Below are 21,335 nucleotides of genomic sequence, written 5' to 3'. Positions count from 1 at the left end.
TGATTTATCATGTATGTGTAGGGGTGATCAGCCCTGCTATGTAGGGGTGTGGGAAGGCACAAGTTCCCTTGAACGACTGTGAGGTCATAGGATCCGAGACTGTGACCCCCCTAGTGCAAATGACCCTGGTACCTAAAACTGTAAAAATGTTTTCACCTGTCTGGCTGCTAAAGGTATGGAAGATGGGCTCCATACCTTTAACAGCCAGAAGATATGGCGGGTTGAGGGATACGGTGGCTGCCTGGACAACAGTGTAGGACAACAGTGTAGAACAACAGTGTAGGACAATTCCCCTCTGATTTTCTGTACCAAACCAGGCAGGATGCCTCTTACTCCAGAACAACTTGGGTTAAACATAAATTTGAAACAGTCACTTCCATAGAACATAACACTTGAATTTGTTCAGCATGGATTTGGTGAAAAAGAACTCTGACATCAAGAGTGGTGCCATAACATATGGAAAGCCAGGAGCTTTTACAGGGTGTCAAGTAAGCACAACAACTGTGGCCTCACCTGTCTAAAGAGCATTGTTTCAACAGCCTCCTGGCAACCTTTCCAAACAAGATTCCTGTCTCAGGCATCCAATCATTGCAGTCTTGACTATTTAGAAAGAAGGCAACTGGACTTGGTTAATCATGAAGATGTTTTGCTTCTCATCCAAGAACCTTCTTCAGTTCTAAAACAACTGGTAGAGAGTCTCGGGTATTTGATCCACAGTGGGGGTTGCCAAACACAAGCTAAACAACATAGTTTATGTTGTACAGTGAAGTAGGGCATGCCCAGACTTTTAGACAGAAGACATAAAGAACCACTCCACAATCACATGGCACAACATACGGCAAGGAAGAAATGACTTTTTTCCAAGAATGCCAATGTTCACATTTCAGCCAGAGAAGACAGATGGTTTGACAAAGAGGAGAACGCCCTCTGTGAATGGCCATTGTTGAACAGAGGCGTTGGCTTACACCACTGTCTATCAGCTCTTTACAGTTCAGTCTTGAGATCCTTTACCAGGTGTTTTAACCCATATTCACACCTTACTATTACTACTTTATTATCTAAGCCACTATTTCAGGGTGTTGCTAAGCTTCAGACTTTGCTGGATTGTTAACCGACTAACAGTTAGTGTGGGGAGAATCATTCTATGAGAGTGGCGAGCAAACTGTGTCTGAAAAGAGGATTTCTAGGACAAAACAATTAAGGAGAATTACGAAAATTGGGAAATGGGATGATCACTTAATTGACTTTGTGTTGAACTGCTGTTGCGCTGCTTCACCGTAAATAAGTTCACTCTCACATTTAAAAATAAGAGTTCGCCTGAGTTCTGCTTTTGCCAAGTGGCACCATTACACAGGGTTTTACAAAAGTTTCACACTAGTAATGCCCTAAGCCTTTTTTTTTCACACCTTGGCTCATGTGACAAATCAAAAAAATTATCGATGACCCTTACAACCACCTCAAGCCGGACAGGCCCCGTATTAGAAGTTAAATACCTGGGACTCTCCCGTTGTTTTAGAACAGCGAAGGAGTCTTTTGGATGAGAGGTGAAATGTTTTCATAAAACTAGGAAAGTCCAAGTTTTGTCTTTTTAAGCACCAAAGAATTTCCTAATAAGACTTGTTCAGTCTTTTTCTGATGGTACTGTCATTAGCTTTAACTAACATTTAACATGCTATTTGACGCTGTATGAGATGTAGTGTATGGACATAGCACATGGCATCAATGACACACAGTATAGCCTGTGTGTTGCCCACATGTGAACTTGTGTACATCTGTGGGTCAATCCATCCAGCATATTGTCAGAGGGGTTCTTAGTGCATGCTGTGAAAGCAGAGGTTTATGAAAAAATCTTTAATAGTAAAATGTTGTACAGTGTGTCAAATGTGGAAACGTATTCGCTGTCGTTTAGTTTATATAATCTTTCAATGGAAAATCTAAAATAAGCTAAAAGTTTGGCATTTGAGTGTGTGTGTGTGTGTGTGTGTGTGTGTGCGTGTGTGTGTGCGTGTATTACATGTAATTAGATAATATATTTAAAACTTTAATTACAATGTTAACTTTGAATTAAGTTTAGCTGACTAAATTGAATTTTAGTGAACTCATTAAATTATTTCAAAACATCATTGTTTATATGCCAGTGTATATTGTATTAAGTGAGAACATTTCCCAGAAATTCTTTCCTTTATCATATGAGAAAAAATACATGATGTTTTGCACATCTTGTGTCACAGGAGTCAGATGCTCTTCTAATCAATGCAAACCATGATGAAGCCTGCTCCTGCAGAGCTAAACCGTGCTCAAACCAATGTGGAACACTATTAAGGGACTGACAGTGATTTACAGTGCTGTTAAAAAAATAATTACTATTAATACTGTTTTTCTTTAAAGTTAATTGAATTCAATTTATAACATTTACAAATGTACACACAAGAGTTTGTATCGTAATATAAGGTAGAAGCAATTATGCAGTTAGACTTCACACAAAACCTAAAGTGGGTTGAAAACTGTGTAGTAGGTCAACACCGAAGCCACTTTTAGCATGATGTGTATATATACACGTGTTTAGGTTTAACTGAAAGGATCTTTAACCGTCCTAGGATTAGGGCTGAATCAGCATGAAAAACACAAAAAAAAAAAAAACATTTGAACAAAAAAATCCCGCCAGAAACTAGAAAGAAAGAAAAATATAGTCTGATCTCCATCTGAGTCACACTGATAGATATGCAGTCTGACCAAACCAACTCTCTGGGAAACTTAGTCATTGTGAATGAATCTGTGTTAAGTACTGTAAGTTGTAGAAGTTCATTTAGTAGCAATAATCTCTTAGTCATGTCCTGTTGTTGCCTATGACACTGGAACAAAAGAACCACTAGAAGTTCCTTTTATCAATATTTCATAAATAATTTGATTGAAAAGCTATCTTCATGCTTTAACAGATTAGATTAAGGTTAGGGAGGCTGCATGAAGATAGTGGTTGTTTGGGTTTGGTTTTGTTAGGATGCCTGGGTCGTTGACCCAGGGTATTTGAGTTTATTATATTATTTATACTTTTTAGTCTTTGGTTTCTTTGAGTTCTGTCTTATGGTTTATGTCTCTGTCTTCTTTAGTTGCTCTGTCTCCCCTATCACCTGTATCCCCTTGTCTAGTTCGCGTCTCTGTGTATCCTTAGTTCCTATATCCCCGTGTTCAGTCAGTGTTTGTGTCTGCCTTGGTCCCACGTCTCTGTTCCCTCTGTAGTGCCTGCATGTGAGTCTGTGTTATGTGTTTCCTGTTTTACTTTGAAGGTCTCTGTCTTATCTCAGTGTGTTCAGTTTACGCTTCTTTGGTCTCGTCAGTTCTGATTTGTCCCAGCTGTGTTTTCCTCTTGTTACTCATTCCCTGATTGCTCCTTCTGTGTATTTAAGCCCTGTGTTTCTCTGTGTCCGTGTCGCGATCTACCGTTTTCCTAGCTGTGTGTTCTGTCATTCCTCCAGTTTAAGTTTGTTTTGAGTTTTTTCAGTTATGTTATATTTTGAGTACCAAATTAAAGCCTTTTTGAGTTCACGACTGTCTCCGGAGTCTGCACCTTGGGTCCTATTCCTGTCTGCACACAGCCACACCTAACAGAAGATCGCGACCAGAACATGGACCCAGCAGACTCCGTGTGGTATCGGCGACCCGCAGTTTCTGCCTTCCTCAAGGAGAGCGTGAGGCAGGAGTCTAGGCATGCCCAGGAGCTCCAGTCACCCTTCTATGGGTCACGTTTGGCTTTGGGAGGGCCCCACAGCCTCCAAACTGCCAGCTCCTCGGGCGATCAGGTTGAGCACGTGCTCATTTTCTCCAGTCGCTACACCTCCGCCTTCACCCCTGGATTACCAGTCCGACAAGAGGGTTAAGCGGCGGAGGAAGAAAGATTACGTGACGCCAGATGTTAGACTCACTCCACTGCAGTCCTTTGCTCTGTTTTTGGGACTGCAGCGTTCTGAGCTTCATAAACTCTCTGATTCCTCATTGCAGCCCGGTCCGTTGGAGGATTTACAGCCCAGTTTGCCACCCCCCGCTTCCCGGAGGAGGCGACGCTCACACCGTCACCACTCTTTTTCTGCGGAGCAACTCCCGGTGGTGAGTTATGATCGCTTTCGTTCCTCTGAGCTGGAAAAGAACAATCACATGAACACTGCTAAGACTGAGACTATTAAGACTGTTAGACGTGGTGGTGGGAGGAAGCTAAAAAACATTTTAGAGAAGTCTGTGTTTGCTGAGCCTGCTCCTTCGCACCATTGTGTTCCTGCTCCCAGGGCAGCTCGGGCCCAGCATTCCCCTGCACCTGTTTCAGTGCTTCAGGTGAGGGAGGCTGAGGTCCAGCTGGTCCCTGCTCTGGTGTCCAGGCCGGCTGAGCCTCTGCCTGTCGCTGCACCCGTACCAGCTCCTCGGGTGGGGACAGCAGCTGCCCAGCCATTGACGGTGCCTGTCCCGGCTCCCAGGGTGAGGATGACCGGGAACCAGTTCGTTCCGGCACCCGTTCCTTCTCCTCGGGTGGGAGTGGCTGGTGTTTGGCAGGTACCTGCACCTGTTTCTGACCTCGCTGGAGGCTCAGGTGAGCCTGTCCAGCAGTTTTCTTCAGGTTCTGGAGGCTCAGGGGAACTAGCTCAGCTTACTGCTAATCCACCGCCTTACCCACTATTACTACCATCTTTACAACAGTCGATACATATTAAACTTCTCTCCATAGCTCAGACTTTAGCTCACCTATCAGCTCAGTTACCTGCTCAGTTCTCACCTCAGTCATTTACTCCACCGCCTGTTCCTGCTGGAGGGTCCGAGGGGCCCGTTCAGCCACCTGTCTCCGCTGGAGGGTCCGAGGGGCCCGTTCAGCTACCCGTTTCTGCTGGAGGGTCCGAGGAACCGCTTCAGCCGTCTCTTCCTGCTGGAGGATCCGAGGGGCCAGTTCAGCTTTCTGTCTCCGCTGGAGGGTCCGAGGGGCCCGTTCAGCCACCTGTTTCTGCTGGAGGGTCCGAGGGGCCCGTTCAGCCACCTGTCTCCGCTGGAGGGTCCGAGGGGCCCGTTCAGCCACCTGTCTCCGCTGGAGGGTCTGAGGGGCCCGTTCAGCCTCTTGCCTCGTCAGCTGGGGGTCCGGGAGGACCCAGCCAGCACGTCCCAGTGTCTGCTGATGGTTCTGGTGATGCCATTCAGCCACCACCGGCTCCACCGCCTGGTCCGGCCTCAGCCTCTGCAGCTCCGCCTGGTCCGGCCTCCAAGTGTTCAGCTTCGTCTGCTCCTGAGGTCTCCATGCTGTCTGTTCCTGCTCATCCTGTCCGGCATGCTCGTCCTGCACGTCCTGTCCGGCCTGCACATCCTGTCCGGCATGCTCGTCCTGCACGTCCTGTCCGGCCGATGACTGGACGTCGTTGCCGTCATGGACAGCTCTCTGAACTACGCCGCCGTCATGGACGGCCCCCTGACCTGCTCCGCCGCCGGTGCCTCCCGCCCGGCCGGCCTCCTGACCTGCTCCGTCGCCGCTGGTGCCTTCCGCCTGGCCGGCCTCCTGACCTGTTTTCTGGGCTCTTGGACCATCAGCCTCCGGGCCGCCCCCCTGACCTGCCCGGGTTTGGACTGTTGTGCCGTCAGCCTCCGGGCCGGCTCCCTGAACTTTTTCGAGACTGTTGCCTGGGCCTCTGCGCCTTTCATGGGCTCTTTTGTTTGTTTGCTTTTGGACTATGCCTGGGCCTTAGTGCTGTTGTTTTGGACTTTGTTCCTGTGTTTTGTTATGTTGCTTTCTGGGCTCCATTGTTTGCGGGGTTTTTTTGTTTCTGGCTCCTTGTTTGGTTTTGTTTCGAGCCCTCCATCCTGTTTCCCCCGCCGCCTGCCCTGGTTGGGTTTTTTTGTTTTGGTGTTTTGGTTTGGGCTGTCTGGAAGCCAGCCCTTAAGGGGGGGGGGGGGTACTGTTAGGATGCCTGGGTCGTTGACCCAGGGTATTTGAGTTTATTATATTATTTATACTTTTTAGTCTTTGGTTTCTTTGAGTTCTGTCTTATGGTTTATGTCTCTGTCTTCTTTAGTTGCTCTGTCTCCCCTATCACCTGTATCCCCTTGTCTAGTTCGCGTCTCTGTGTATCCTTAGTTCCTATATCCCCGTTTCAGTCAGTGTTTGTGTCTGCCTTGGTCCCACGTCTCTGTTCCCTCTGTAGTGTCTGCATGTGAGTCTGTGTTATGTGTTTCCTGTTTTACTTTGAAGGTCTCTGTCTTATCTCAGTGTGTTCAGTTTACGCTTCTTTGGTCTCGTCAGTTCTGATTTGTCCCAGCTGTGTTTTCCTCTTGTTACTCATTCCCTGATTGCTCCTTCTGTGTATTTAAGCCCTGTGTTTCTCTGTGTCCGTGTCGCGATCTACCGTTTTCCTAGCTGTGTGTTCTGTCATTCCTCCAGTTTAAGTTTGTTTTGAGTTTTTTCAGTTATGTTATATTTTGAGTACCAAATTAAAGCCTTTTTGAGTTCACGACTGTCTCCGGAGTCTGCACCTTGGGTCCTATTCCTGTCTGCACACAGCCACACCTAACAGGTTTAGGGCGATGAACTGCTTTTCAATTTTGCAGTTAATCTAATGTCCATCACTGGTCCCCAGGTCTATTGATTTCCCATTGCAGAGTTGCGAGCTTCTCCATGATTTTATCCATATTGTGTTCATTAAGTACAGTCTAAGTACTTGTGGCTCTACCCACTGCTTCAATCAGTCCGGCCAGCCTTGTGGTATTTTGAGCAGCTTTAACTGCTTTCATTAGTTGTCGTTAAGCCAGGGCAGTGCCAGCTCAGATCAGCAGGAACCCTGTTATCATGGTTCCGAATAGGTAGATGTCTTCAATGTCCTCCATTGAGAGTGTTGCCAGGCACACGATACACCGCTTCTCCCAGCCGTCCATCGTGTTTCCAGTAACAAACGTTCCCGCAGGACAATCAGGCTCCCCTTAGCCTAGGCTTCTCATCAAGAAGAGCGTGTCAATTGCTCTTAGAGACCAGTAGATCAATTATACTCTACAGGTGTTGAATTTATGATGGCAGAGAGCTTCTTTCTTAATGACCGTGCTTTAATTTTTGGAAGGTTGCCGGTTCGATCCCCAGCTCTGTCTGTCTTGGTCGTTGTGTCCTTGGGCAAGACACTTCACCTACCGCCTACTGGTGTTGGCCAGAGGGGCCGATGGCGCGATATGGCAGCCTGGCTTCTGTCAGTCTGCCCCAGGGCAGCTGTAGCTACAACTGTAGCTGCCTCCATCAGTGTGTGAATGTGAGAGTGAATGAATAGTGGAATTGTAAAGCGCTTTGGGTGCCTAGAAAAGCGCTATATAAATGCAATCCATTATTATTATTATTTGATCTTCATTTTTGTTCTTTAAGGCTTTTTTTAGATTTCAAATAGACTGTTAACTATAAGGCTAAAATGACAGGTTCAGGTGTTTCTATACAATTATTTTAATAACTTTTATCTTTAAACTGACGTAAATGTTTGATCGTGCAGTAGATCATGAGAAACGTTGTAGAACATTTGACTTGTTTGAAGCAGCAATGCCATGACTTTCTTTATTCCTGTTATATTTTGGTGATGGAGGATGGCGCCACTTCCTGACCATAGACCTCTTCTTGTTAAATTGGAGTTCTTCCTTGTTTTTTTCACCAAGTTGAGCTCATCAGATAATTTGCATTTCCTTTCTACCTTACAATATAAAGTGCCTTCAGACAACTGTTGTTGTGAATTATACTATTGCCACATGCTTGATTAAAACTGAATTGGAATTGTGCTTTACTTACTTTCACCTCTCCAAAATGTAACACAAATGTAAACAACTTCCCATAAAGCTGGAACTGAGTACTATTTTTTAATGTCTCCAATCCATCCAGGGTCACTGGGCCATCAGATCGGTCAATATTCTTTATACTTTTAAGGCTGAATTATTGCTTTAAACTGAAACTGAATGGAATTGATTCTGTCACACACAACAGAACAATCTGTCTCCTGTTTGTTGTGCTTCGAGGCTTCAGGATATTAACTTTACCTTGAGCCAAAGTAAACTGCAGTATTGATATGTTATGCTCTCTTAAACAAAACAAACAACAAACACAAAAAAGAAGCCAAACCATTTCTTATTTTCTTATTGACTAGCTATAGTACAAAACATGTGGGGACTACTTTTTGGCAGTGATGCAACACTTCTTTAAAGCTTGCAGCTGAGACATCTCAGTCACTGTAAAGCTGAAGCCACCTTGCTTGGCATGATCTCTGTTGAAGGTGTCTCTGTCAGCTTATTAGCTTCCAGACAGAGTGGCCGTCTCCATGGTTCCCAAACCCAATTAAAGAGGTTGTTTCAATTAGAAAGCAGAGAGAGCTCGGGTGTGATGGATACGAATGACGAAGGCCGTGGCCTTACCCAGCAGGCAAGCAACTCCCTCTTGTCCCTGAGCTGCCAGAGTACTGTACTTTTGTACCTTAATTCAATGTGTATAGACACCAGTCATCTAAACAGTGTTTCATTAAGCCCACATGCTGGAATTTCTGCCAAATTAACTTTCTAGGGATACAGCATGTGTAAATTAAAACCACTGAAGTAGTTTATGGGTATATGATAACGGTGTTTAGTATTAACACTTCTTAACGTGTGGACTGAAATCCCTTTTCTTACACAGTGTTACCTATTACACCAGACTGCTTCTTCTATTGTTTGCCTTCCTGAGGCCAAAGCTGTGATAGAGAACAAACACAGATAACACATCTTTTGAAACTTCCCCTCTAATGGTTTACTTGATCCCTACAAATCCACACATGCTATTGAAGTGGAAAAGAAAACACCATCATAGATCACCAGATCTTGTTTCTGTGATGACATGATGTGTTCTGGGGGGTGAGGAAGATAGTGTCAGCCTGCTAACTGCTCCACTTTATTACTGTAGGATGCCATTAGCCAGTTTGCTTCAGTGCAGCAGTGGTGTCATAATTTGTAATCAGTAGAAAACATACTGATGTGCTCCGGCATAAGTGCTGACGGAACATTGGTGGTGTATTTTAACTAGCAGTATGTTTGTTTAATGACAACTGTTACTGACAGCAGTCATGAAGTTGTAAAAATCTGGGCTTTTGATAAGGAAGCCTTGTTGTTTCATGTCCATCCAGAGGTTTTGGTCAAGTGTTTTCTCATCCAAACCACTTTAGACTAGACTTGGGAATGAAGCTTCATCATATTGCAAAATTCCTCATGAAAGAAAGACACTGTTATATAGAGGCATGTTTAATGTTTGTAATTTTTTTAACTACTATTACTAATACAGTTACATCAAAAATCCCATCTTGTGTAACTGTTAGCATTGCTGTATTACTGCATTCCTGCATTCTCACTTTTGTAATCTGTAAACTTTAAAACAAGAACACACAGGTTATATACAGCTATACACCTAGTTTATTATTATTATTATTATTATTATTATTATTATTATTATTATTATTATTATTTAAAAATAAAAGTTATGCCAACGTCAGACACGCAACTTTGTGTTCTCTTTCTTTTTGGTTTTTTTTTACCTGTCCTGTTCGTCACTGTAGCAATCAGAATTATTGTACGAAAGCCAAGAGAAATGCGGATTTATTAGAGTGGATTATTACAGCTTTGCCATATTGTTCTTTATTATTATTTATTTATTTATTTATTTTTAACTTTTAAGTTAATACAAATGGAACGGATATAACTTGGAAAGGGAAAGATGTAGACAAGAGAAGGTCAAGAATAGGAAAGGGAAAGAAAAACCGAAGTTAGCTCACTCCTGGTGCCTCAGGAGGCCGCCAGGAGTGAGCCAGTACACACCTGAGCGTCCAGCCCCAGACACCGAGAACTACCAATGAACCGATGGTTGAGGGCATCAGCCAGTGGCAGGGAGTGTGGTGGGGGGAGATGTTCCCAGAGAGGTGGAGTCTAATAATAATAATAATAATAATGGATTGGATTTATATAGCGCTTTTCAAGGCACCCACAGCGCTTTACAATGCCACTATTCATTCACTCTCACATTCACACACTGGTGGAGGCAAGCTACGGTTGTAGCCACAGCTGCCCTGGAGCAGACTGACAGAAGCGAGGCTGCCATATCGCGCCATCGGCCCCTCTGGCCAACACCAGTAGGCAAGTAGGGTAAAGTGTCTTGCCCAAGGACACAACGACCAGGGATCGAACCGGCGACCTTCCGGTTACAGATACGCTTCCCAACCCCCTGAGCCACGGTCGCCCCGTTTAGGTTGTGAGAGCGTCTGTGTTGAATGTATAAGTTCACTCTGACACCTCTGTCTTTCTAAATGGAGGCACAGTGACTGTGTATGTATATGTAAGTGTGTAAAAACTGCAAACAGTAAGATTAACAGCAACAGTATTTTGTCAATATCCGCTACTGTAGAAATTCATCTCATCCGGAGTGTGTTGTAACAGAGACAGTTTATTCACAAAAATCTTCACCAAGTGTATTTACAGGCAGTGCGAGGACAGTGCTATATACAAGATGTGCGAGGACGGGTTCCAGGGCTCCAGGGAAAACAAGGGGATCACACACACGCTCACGCCAACCTCTCTCCGCTAGTGACCAGCCACCTCTTACACGCTCCACACGGGGAAACACGGGGACGAGTCCGGGGAATCTAGAACAGAGAGACAAATGTTACTTTCTGAGGCGGAAGTGTGGGGAACTAGGGCTCGACGTGTACTGACAGGAGTCTTCACAACAATCCAGCGTTGAACAGCTGATCTCCTCCTTCTGATATACCAGCTGGTCTGATGAGGCCCAGGTGTGCATGATCCGGGAGGGCGTGGGCCGAGGGCGTGAACCCGCCATGAGTTCCGCCCCGGCAAAACAGGGGAGGGGGAGAGAGATTGCTGATCAGTGCCTTGCTGACCCCGCAGGTCGTGACATTATATGAGTGGACCTGTATAGAAGACATCGGAGGAATACAAATACAACAGAATACAACAGAATACAAAAAGTTCACAAGAAAGAATAAAAACAAACAAAAAGCTAGGCACTAGCGTCATCTATGGAAAAACATAAAAAACAAAGGAACAAGAAAAACAGGGCTGCAACACAGGAAATCAGTAGACGATACCAGACTACTTAACCCTCTGGGTTCGACGGACGCACCGGTGCATCAAAATAGCATGACCAATTTAAGACGACACAGCAAAGCAACAAGATGCAGCAACCCAGAGTCTCCATTTGAACTTGGGTCAAAAGTGGGGACTTCAAACTATATACCAGTGTTTAAATTGTGTAGATAGGCAAAGTAAAACCAGAGTTATGATTAAAAAAATCACACAATGTTATTTTTGCAATAAAACTTTGGTAAAACTACTGGTACAGCGGGAAGAAACAGTAAAAACTCTGTTTTCTAAGGACAGCGCTAGCAAAGACTCTCTGCTTGTGAGCAAAAGAAAAAAGAAAAAACACCCCTTCCCAATTGGTGTTAAAGTGTACCATGTCGACCAATCAAAAATGATATGGCAACATGTGGCATTTGGTTTTATTTAGGAAGAGGAAGAAGTTTTAGGAGTGATGCTGGCGAGAGAGCGAGAGAGCGACAGAAAGAGAGATGGCGAGTTTTGAGATGTTTAAAGGTGAACTATAGAGGTAAAATCAAAAGTAGTCAAAAACGCCAAGTATACCCTGGACCCCAGAGGGTTAAAGGAGCACTGGACTATATATACACAAGTGTGGGATTATTTGTGACACGCAGGAGGGAGCGGAACACGGCTGAACGCAATCAGTGAGTCAGGGTAAAGACAATTACGCAAAAATTTTCAATTTTTTTAGGTGCAAACTTATCATGTTATGTATACACACATTCCAAAAGTTGATTCTGTTCATCTGGACATGAGGTCAGTTCCTTAATCATCATCCACTGGAGCATAAACTGGGTGTCATCAGGACGCTACAACACAGCGCGAACACCATCCCCACAGACACAGCGGCCAGGGAAGCAGAAGAACATCACATCAAGAAGTCCCTGAGTAAATGTGGTTATCCCAGCTCGACTTTTGTCAAAACTGGGAAGGCGCCAAAAGAAAGCTCCAGCCGATCCAGGAGAGAAGGACAACCGCTGCCTAATCGAAAACCTGTAGTGACTGAGACTGAAGAAGACACTTGGATGAGTGACGAAACGTTAGCCCCACTGAAAATGCTACGTCCAGATGAACATAATCAGCTTTTGGAGATTTACTTACCTGGATGATTGAGCGTCCATCAAGACGTATACACACACTGACATCAACTTGACATCAAGTGATGACGAGCTGGTCCTGATGTCACTAAATGAGAAAAAGAAGGAACAGAGATTCTGGGTTCATCTAGTTCTCATGAGCAGGCAGCAGCAGTGGGAATTTCACGGTTTTATCCAGGAGTTGAAGCTGTGTCACAACTGCTTTCGTACATATTTCATGACGTCAGTGGGCCAGTTTGAACTCTTGTTGGCAGAATTAGGACCACATCTGAGGAGGCAGAAAAAACATTTCAGAGAGTTGATTGACCTAGAGCAGTGTGTAGCAGTATGTCTGAGGTAGAATAGGATTATATTACCATTTGTATATTCCTCACTGGTATATGTTTTGAACTTTGAGCACACTTATTGAAAATATAGTGATCTGATTAGTCAGATCCATTTATTTGCATCTGAAAAAATAAAAAATAAAAATCCATAGATTTTTCCAGTGAAATTACGCGGATAGCACGAACAATCACTTTAAGAATAGATGAGAATGAACAAATTTTGTCTGTGTAAAAGCCTTAAGACAGATACTACATGAATATTCAGTCTACTCCAAGGATATACAGACTAACACTGAACAAGATGTCAGATAAAAGGGAGCACAGAAGAACACTGAGACTGAAAGAGGAGCCAGAGGAAGGAACATATAAGGGATAAACTGAGGGACCTAAACACTGAAAAAATTAAAAAAGCAAATAAAGTCACAAAATCGATAATGGAATCATTAAATTCATATCAACTCCTACTTACATGCTATTACGATGGCTAGGGATGGGTACCGGTATCGTTCTGACATAAACGGTAGTAACCAGACCGAAAAGCAGCGCACATTTCGGTGCTTTATTTCGGTGCTTTTTTTTCCTGAGCTGTGATACACTTTAGATTCTAGCCAATCATTTTACGTTTCCGAGGATAGTAGGCGGGCCCAGGTACGTACGTTTTTTAGAGCAGAGCTACAGATTAAAAATGCCCAAGGCGAAGCGGTCAAAAGTCTGGCTGTACTTCACAGCAAAAGATGCAAACTCAGCAGCCTGCAACAAGTGCTTTAAGCTGATACTGTGATACTGTCAAAGGAGGTAACACCTCAAATCCGATGAAACACCTGGCGACGCATAGCGTTTTTTTTAAAAGCCGAGAAATGCGCCGTATTTGATAGCTTGCTGCGAGACCTCACACCGAGCACATCTACTGCGGGTGGGTTGCCTGTTATCGGACCCGGAGTTAGCAACATCCCCCAAAAACACGAAGAGGAGAGTCCTGGCCCCTAGCCCTGCCAGTGTAGCAGAAATGATGAGGATGATGATGCAGCAGCAGCCGTTCTTCTCTGTAGCTTAATGTTGTTCGTGTGTAATTAACGTTGAGTAGGCTAACCACATTATTAAATTAATGCATGTAAGGTGAACTAGCAAACACCGTCGTAGTTACATGCGGCTGTCTTCTTGTTTGATGGCAGATACTCCCTTCACCCTGGCCAAAAAGGCTAAAATGACCAAAGAAAAAGTGGAAAACAGGTAAACATGAGAGGTTTTTGGACAAAGTTTGTGTTTTTTCCATTGTTTAAGCACTGCTTCCAGCCAAGAGTGATGCCATAAATCCCCTATAGCTGCAGAAAAGGCTAACATTGTTATCTTTTTACAAAAAAACAGCTGAACATGAGAGGTTTTTGGACCAATTTTGTGTTCTCCATTCTTTAAGCACCGGTTTGAGCACCGTTTAAGCACCGGCACCGTTTCAAAAGTACCGGTTTGGTACTGGTATCGGATAAAACCTAAACGATACCCATCCCTAATGATGGCAAAGTAGCTTAGGATATTTAGGAATTTACGTTTTCACTAGTCAAGCATTTTCAATAACTTCCTAGTCAGTGTTGAGCAGTGGTTGATGTTTTTAAGGCTAAATTTAAAATGAAAGGCATTGTGTCAGGCAGGATGCCTTGTGGTATGATGGAACTCAACCTCCCTATAAATTTATAGCATTGGTGCCAATAAAAAGTTATTTATTTTGCTAATGATATTTTGTGTATCTCTGAATGGATGCACACTTGTTTTTCTTTTTTATATCTGAAGGAAAGGTTCTCAGGCAAGCTGGACATCCTTCTACATGCCTATGTCTATTAGTCTATTCCCTCAAAGAGCAAAGCCATTTGAAACCAGTTGTATGTTGTTTTACAAATGATCAAGTTCTCAGTATACTGTTGAGTATCTCAGAGTGAAGAATTTTGTTTCTTGATTTGTTTCTTGTTTCTTGTCACTTACTGTATATCTAAAACCAGAGCTTCTACATCATTTGTGTCAGGTAATAGTTACTGTTTGCTGATGGGAAGCCAGTCAGGAATCACATACAATACTCTGTTGCACCAGTTACTAGTGCATTAAGAAACAATAGATCTGTTGGTTCACAGTTCTTCTCCATTCCCTTGTTTACTGTGCCTTGTCTTTATCTTCTTTCCATACTTCGATTTTTAAAAGACTGCACTGAAAACTGAGGGTGTAGCGATATGCGATCATGCACGTGATTAAGCTGCCAATTACTGAAGACGCTGCAGTTTGTAGGTTCATAATGGTTGCTATAAATGGTCACTGCAGTATGTAATGGCTGCGTGCAGAATGCTGCTCTGACCCTGCTGACTGACCATACCAATGCAATAGGGTACATTTTCTCTTCTTATTTTATGTTGTTTTCATAAAGGGGCCCAGAGAGCAACACACCAAAATGCATTAGTCCATCCTTAGGAAATAGACAGTGCTTAGTATATAAGCTGGCAATGGCTCGTCAACAGGAGGAATAAACACTACTGGCAGACATGGACATCTGCTATATTGGACAATTCTGCAAAATTCATCCTCATGGTAACTTTAAATATAACATAAAGATTTTGATATAGATACAGATTTTGATTATGACATTAACTCTCCCTGTCTTAAATTCAGAAGTGCAAAATTGACTATACCCGGAATAAGGTTGGGAAATATAGGCAAACACACTTATTTCAGGCTAATTGTCTTAGCTACTTTACTTTTTGTTGTTTTTACTTGTGAAAGAGTAAAACTACTTGTAAAAGAGACACATTTCTTGACAGTCTATGCACATTTATTGAGCTGTATTGCACATACTTAGTTTGGGTTTACTTGGTTGCTGGATGAAGGTTTATATGAAAACCTTAGTGCACTACTATGTGTACTGCAACACATTGTTTTGTCATTACATTGAGCCATTGCTTGTGGTATAATATCCTTCCATGGACTTTCTAAGGCATCGTGGAGCTATTTCAAATATTAGTAACAATATGCTTTATCATTTTTTGTTTACTATAAGGATAACTTTTGCTTGTACTACAAAAAGTTCCACATACCAAGAACATCTTTTCTATATATGGCTGGATTTACATACTTATCAATTATAAGTTAACCAAGGCTTTACGAATCCTTTATGTTTACATAAAAGTCGCAGTGTTTGCAGCATTTGGCCAGTTAGAAAACGGGATGATAATAAATTAAACCTTCTTTCTCAAGCAGAAGGCATCACATTTTCCCAAAAGTGAAGACAAAATATCTGAATCACACTCATTTCATTTGAGAGCTACAAGTTATGTGAAGCATGAACATTAGTAGGGGGAAAAGAAAATAATAATAATAATGTATACTTTATTGATCCCTGTGGGGAAATTACTCTCTCTGCATTTGACCCATTCACTCAGTGAAGCAGGTGCCACTAAGCAGGTGCACCTGGGAGCAGTGTGTAGGGAGGGTACCTTACTCAGGGGTACCTCAGGGTAGCCGTTCGGTGGATTCGAACCCCCGACCTTCCGATCACATGGTGAGCAGTCTACCTACTGAGCTATCTCTGCCCAAAAAAAAAAAGATCTATGAAAAAAAACTGCAGTTCAACTAATGGCCACTCAAGTCTTGCACCAAAGCTTGTTTACAGCTTTGTGTAAAACTGTTTCGGTCTCATTTTTCCAACAACTAAAAGAATATTAAATCTTAAAGTTAATAATGTTGGGTGTAACATGCAACAAAGTGATGTGTCACTGCCGTCACATTACATTTTTTGGTGAGGTAAAGTATATTGCTGTACAGAATTCGATAATCACATTACGCTTACATGTACATCATTACTTGTGCTACAAAGGTTCTTTAAGAAAAAAGAAAGAGAAATGAAAATTTCAGTTTGCATGCAGCTAGGAGGAACGTGGTTGAGCGCTCTCCTTTCAAGAAGTGGGCATATGGATGTTACTTTTTTTTTTTACTGCATGAAAGAACAAGAGTTTGATGGTAAAGGACAGAAACAACTCGATTATACTGCTAATCATCAGCCTATTTGGAAGCATCTGTACAGACAGCATGTTAACACAAAGCTAGCAAAGAACCAAGAGTGAGTATGTGTCTAAGCCCAGCAGTCCAGAGCTTCAACATGTAAGAAAGGCAGTGATGAGAAATCAGGTTTGCCGCACTGTAGTCTCCATTTCTACCCAGGGCTGGGCAATATCTAATATTACGATGTTTTTTGGCTATGTCACGATACACAATATATATCGCGATATGTTTAAATAACCTCCACAAACAAGGGTTATTTTCAACCATATAGTGCCTAAAATTGCACTGGCATACTCATTCAAATCAACTATTCAATATTTTTTTCTACTTTGAATATAAAACATCTGAATGAATTGAAATGCTTTCTTTTAACAATTTTTTTTAACCATCAATTGCACAGTTTTTTCACAAATGACAATGTGACCGTTCGTGACTTTCTGTGGTCAACACTAGACCTTTAACAAACAATGAAATATAATGACTAAAAAGACATCACACAAGAATTCACAAGACAAAAAAAAAAACTACAAATTGAGCTACTGCTACCTTTTGCGTCAATAGTTTTATGGCATATTTTGCAAATTACCGCATTTTCTTCTACATCCTCCTTGTGTAATCCAAGCCTGGGAGGCAAAGCCTTAAACTTTATGGCCCGTCTTCTGTGGAACCAGCAAGGGTTGCTTGATTGTTTGGGTTTGGGTTTCTCTCTATTAGCATCTTTACCTTACAATATAGCTCCTTGAGTAGGGATGGGTATCGTTTAGGTTTTATCCGATACCAGTACCAAACCGGTACTTTTGAAACGGTGCCGATGCTTAAACTGTGCTGGAACCGGTGCTGGAACCGGTGCTTAAAGAATGGAGAACACACACTTTGTCCAAAAACCTCTCGTGTTCAGCTGTTTTTGTGTAAAAAGATAACAATGTTAGCCTTTTCTGCAGCTATAGGGCATATATGGTATCACTCTTGGCTGGAAGCCGTGCTTAAACAATTGAAAAAACACAAACTTTGTCCAAAAACCTTTCATGTTTAGCTGTTTTCCACTTTTTCTTTGGTCATTTTAGCCTTTTTGGCCAGGGTGAAGGGAGTATCTGCCATCAAACAAGAAGACAGCCGCATGTAACTACGACGGTGTTTGCTAGTTCACCTTACGTGCATTAATGTAATAACGTGGTTAGCCTACTCAACGTTAATTACACACGGACAACATTAACCTACTCACGCAGAGAAGAACGGCTGCTGCTGCATCATCATCCGTCATCATTTCTGCTACACTGGCAGGGCTAGGGGCAAGGACTCTTCTCTTCGTGTTTTGGGGGATTTTGCTAACTCCGGGTCTGATAACAGGCACCACACCCGCAGTAGATGTGCTCGGTGTGAGGTCTCGCAGCAAGCTATCAAATACGGTGCATTTCTCGGCTTTTAACAAAAACGCTATGCATCGCCAGGTGTTTCATCAGATTCGAGGAGTTACCTCCTTTGCACAGTATCACAGTATCACCTTAAAGCACTTGTTGCAGGCTGCTGAGTTTGCATCTTTTGCTGTGAAGTACAGCCAGACTTTTGACCGCTTCGCCTTGGGCATTTTTAATCTGTAGCTCTGCTCTAAAAAACGTACGTACCTGGGCCCGCCTACTATCCTGGGAAACGTAAAATGATTGGCTAGAATCCAAAGTGTATGACATCTCTGTTAGGATGCCTGGGTCGTTGACCCAGGGTTTTTGAGTTTATTATATTATTTATACTTTCTAGTCTTTGGCTTCTTTGAGTTCTGTCTTATGGTTTATGTCTCTGTCTTCTTTAGTTGCTCTGTCTCCCCTATCACCTGTATCCCCTTGTCTAGTTCGCGTCTCTGTGTATCCTTAGTTCCTAATTCCCCGTGTTCAGTCAGTGTTTGTCTGCCCTGGTCCCACATCTCTGTTCCCTTTGTTATAGTGCCTGCCTGTGAGTCTGTGTTATGTTTCCTGTTTTACTTTGAAAGTCCATGTCTGATGTTAATGTGTCTGGTTTTGCTTCCTCTTGTCTCGTTAGGCCTGATTTGCCCCAGCTGTGTTTCCCTCCTGTTACCCATTCCCTGATTGCTCCCTCTGTGTATTTAAGCCCAGTGTTTCTCTGTGTCTGTGTCGCGATCTACCGTTTACTTTGCTGTGTGTTTTGGCAAGCTGCTGGTGTTAGTTTATTTTTTTGAGTTTTTCCAGTTATGTTATGTTTGCGTTCAGCATTAAAGCTGTTTTGGTTTAAGTTCTGTCTCCGGAGTCTGCACCTTGGGTCCTATTCCTGCCTGCACACAGCCACACCTAACAGAAGATCGCGACCAGAACATGGACCCTGCAGACTCCTTTTTCTCAGAGTTCAACGGCGAGATGGAGCGGCTGGTGAGCCTGCTCGACCGCATCGCCCAGTCCCCGGATTTAAGGACCATGGCAGTGGGGCTGAGCGCGGTGGAGGCCATCATTCGGCATAATCCCCTGCTTAGCCAGTTTGCTAAGGACACTGAGTTGGGGAAAACCATAACTGCCTGGAGAGAGCAAGTCAGGGCTAGTGAGCTTGCTCTCTCCCTCACTACATTTTCCCCACCGCTGCCGCAGGGCAACGCACACTCTGCCTCATCGCCACTGCAGGCTTCCTCCCCTTCCTCACGCCAGCCGGGACCTTGTTCGCCTGTCCGTTCGCCTGCCTTTTTTCTGGCGGCTGTGTGGTCGGAGGATGAGGAGGAGGTCTCCGTTTCTCCACCGGTTCCTGTTCCCTCGTCTAAAAGGAAGCGACGCCACCGTCGCTCCTCTCTTCGGTCATCCGTTCAGCCTCACGCCTCGTCAGCTGGAGGGCCCGAGGAGCCCGTTCAGCCTCACGCCACGTCAGCTGGAGGGCCCAAGGAGCCCGTTCAGCCTCACGCCACGTCAGCTGGAGGGCCCGAGGAGCCCGTTCAGCCTCACGCCACGTCAGCTGGAGGGCCCGAGGGGCCCGTTCTGCTTCCTGTCTCCGCTGGAGGGTCCGAGGGGCCCGTTCTGCTTCCTGTCTCTGCTGGAGGGTCCGAGGGGCCCGTTCAGCCACCTGTCTCTGCTGGTGGGTCCGAGGAACCGCTTCAGCCACCTGTCTCCGCTGGTGGGTCCGAGGAACCGCTTCAGCCACCTGTCTCCGCTGGAGGGTCCGAGGAATCGCTTCAGCCGTCTCTTCCTGCTGGAGGATCCGAGGGGCCAGTTCAGCCTCCTGTCTCTGCTGGAGGGTCCGAGGGGCCCGTTCAGCCACCTGTCTCCGCTGGAGGGTCCGAGGAATCGCTTCAGCCGTCTCTTCCTGCTGGAGGATCCGAGGGGCCAGTTCAGCCTCCTGTCTCTGCTGGAGGATCCGAGGGGCCCGTTCAGCCTCTTGCCTCGTCAGCTGGGGGTCCGGGAGGACCCAGCCAGCATGTCCCAGTGTCTGCTCATGGTTCTGGCGAGGCCGTTCAGCCACCACCGGCTCCACCGCCTGGTCCGGCCTCCGAGTCTGCAGCTCCGCCTGGTCCTGCATCTGCAGTTCCGCCTGGTCCGGCCCCCGAGTCTGCGGTTCCGCCTGGTCCGGCCCCCGAGTCTGCGGCTCTGCCTGGTCCGGCCTCCGAGTGTTCAGCTTCGTCTGCTCCTGAGGTCTCCATGCTGTCTGTTCCTGCACGTCCTGTCCGGCCTGCACGTCCTGTCCGGCCTGCACGTCTTGTCCGGCCTGCACGTCCTGCACATCTTGTCCGGCCTGCTCGTCCTGCACGTCCTGCTCGTCCTGCACGTCCTGTCCGGCCGATGACTGGACGTCATTGCCGTCATGGACGGCCCCCTGAACTACGTCGCCGCCGGTGCCTCCCGCCCGGCTGGCCTCCTGACCTGCTCCGCCGCCGGTGCCTCCCGCCCGGTCGGCCTCCTGACCTGCTCCGTCGCCGCCGGTGCCTTCCGCCTGGCCTGCCTCCTGACCTGTTTTCTGGGCTCTTGGACCATCAGCCTCCGGGCCGCCCCCCTGACCTGCCCGGGTTTGGACTGTTGTGCCGTCAGCCTCCGGGCCGGCTCCCTGAACTTTTTCGAGACTGTTGCCTGGGCCTCTGCGCCTTTCATGGGCTCTTTTGTTTGTTTGCTTTTGGACTATGCCTGGGCCTTAGTGCTGTTGTTTTGGACTTTGTTCCTGTGTTTTGTTATGTTGCTTTCTGGGCTCCATTGTTTGCGTGTTTTTTTTTTTTTTTTTTTTTTTTTTTTTTTTTTTTTAGTTTCTGGCTCCTTGTTTGGTTTTGTTTCGAGCCCTCCATCCTGTTTCCCCCGCCGCCCGCCCTGGTTGGGTTGTTTTTGTTTGTTTTGGGGGTTTTTTGGGGTTTTTTTTGGTGTTTTGGTTTGGGCTGTCTGGAAGCCAGCCCTTAAGGGGGGGGTACTGTTAGGATGCCTGGGTCGTTGACCCAGGGTTTTTGAGTTTATTATATTATTTATACTTTCTAGTCTTTGGCTTCTTTGAGTTCTGTCTTATGGTTTATGTCTCTGTCTTCTTTAGTTGCTCTGTCTCCCCTATCACCTGTATCCCCTTGTCTAGTTCGCGTCTCTGTGTATCCTTAGTTCCTAATTCCCCGTGTTCAGTCAGTGTTTGTCTGCCCTGGTCCCACATCTCTGTTCCCTTTGTTATAGTGCCTGCCTGTGAGTCTGTGTTATGTTTCCTGTTTTACTTTGAAAGTCCATGTCTGATGTTAATGTGTCTGGTTTTGCTTCCTCTTGTCTCGTTAGGCCTGATTTGCCCCAGCTGTGTTTCCCTCCTGTTACCCATT

At 44.9% G+C, this 21,335-nt stretch overlaps 1 protein-coding gene across 1 annotated transcript; it reads left to right on the top strand.

The window, feature by feature from the left end:
- The first annotated feature begins 19,148 nt into the window (after positions 1-19,148).
- Positions 19,149-20,577, top strand: LOC146658433 (uncharacterized). Its single transcript, XM_085424229.1, has one exon. It carries the CDS (start codon positions 19,280-19,282, stop codon positions 20,339-20,341), a length of 1,062 nt encoding a protein of 353 aa, XP_085280355.1. The 5' UTR covers positions 19,149-19,279; the 3' UTR covers positions 20,342-20,577.
- The last annotated feature ends 758 nt before the right edge of the window (positions 20,578-21,335 follow it).

This window comes from Rhamphochromis longiceps, linkage group LG11 (genome assembly GCF_057381845.1).
Source record: "Rhamphochromis longiceps isolate RC_006_pf linkage group LG11, R_longiceps_female_GT1.1, whole genome shotgun sequence".
NCBI lineage: Eukaryota > Metazoa > Chordata > Actinopteri > Cichliformes > Cichlidae > Rhamphochromis > Rhamphochromis longiceps.
The sequence above is the reverse complement of the archived record's forward strand: the minus strand, read 5'-3'. Positions and strand labels throughout refer to the sequence as shown.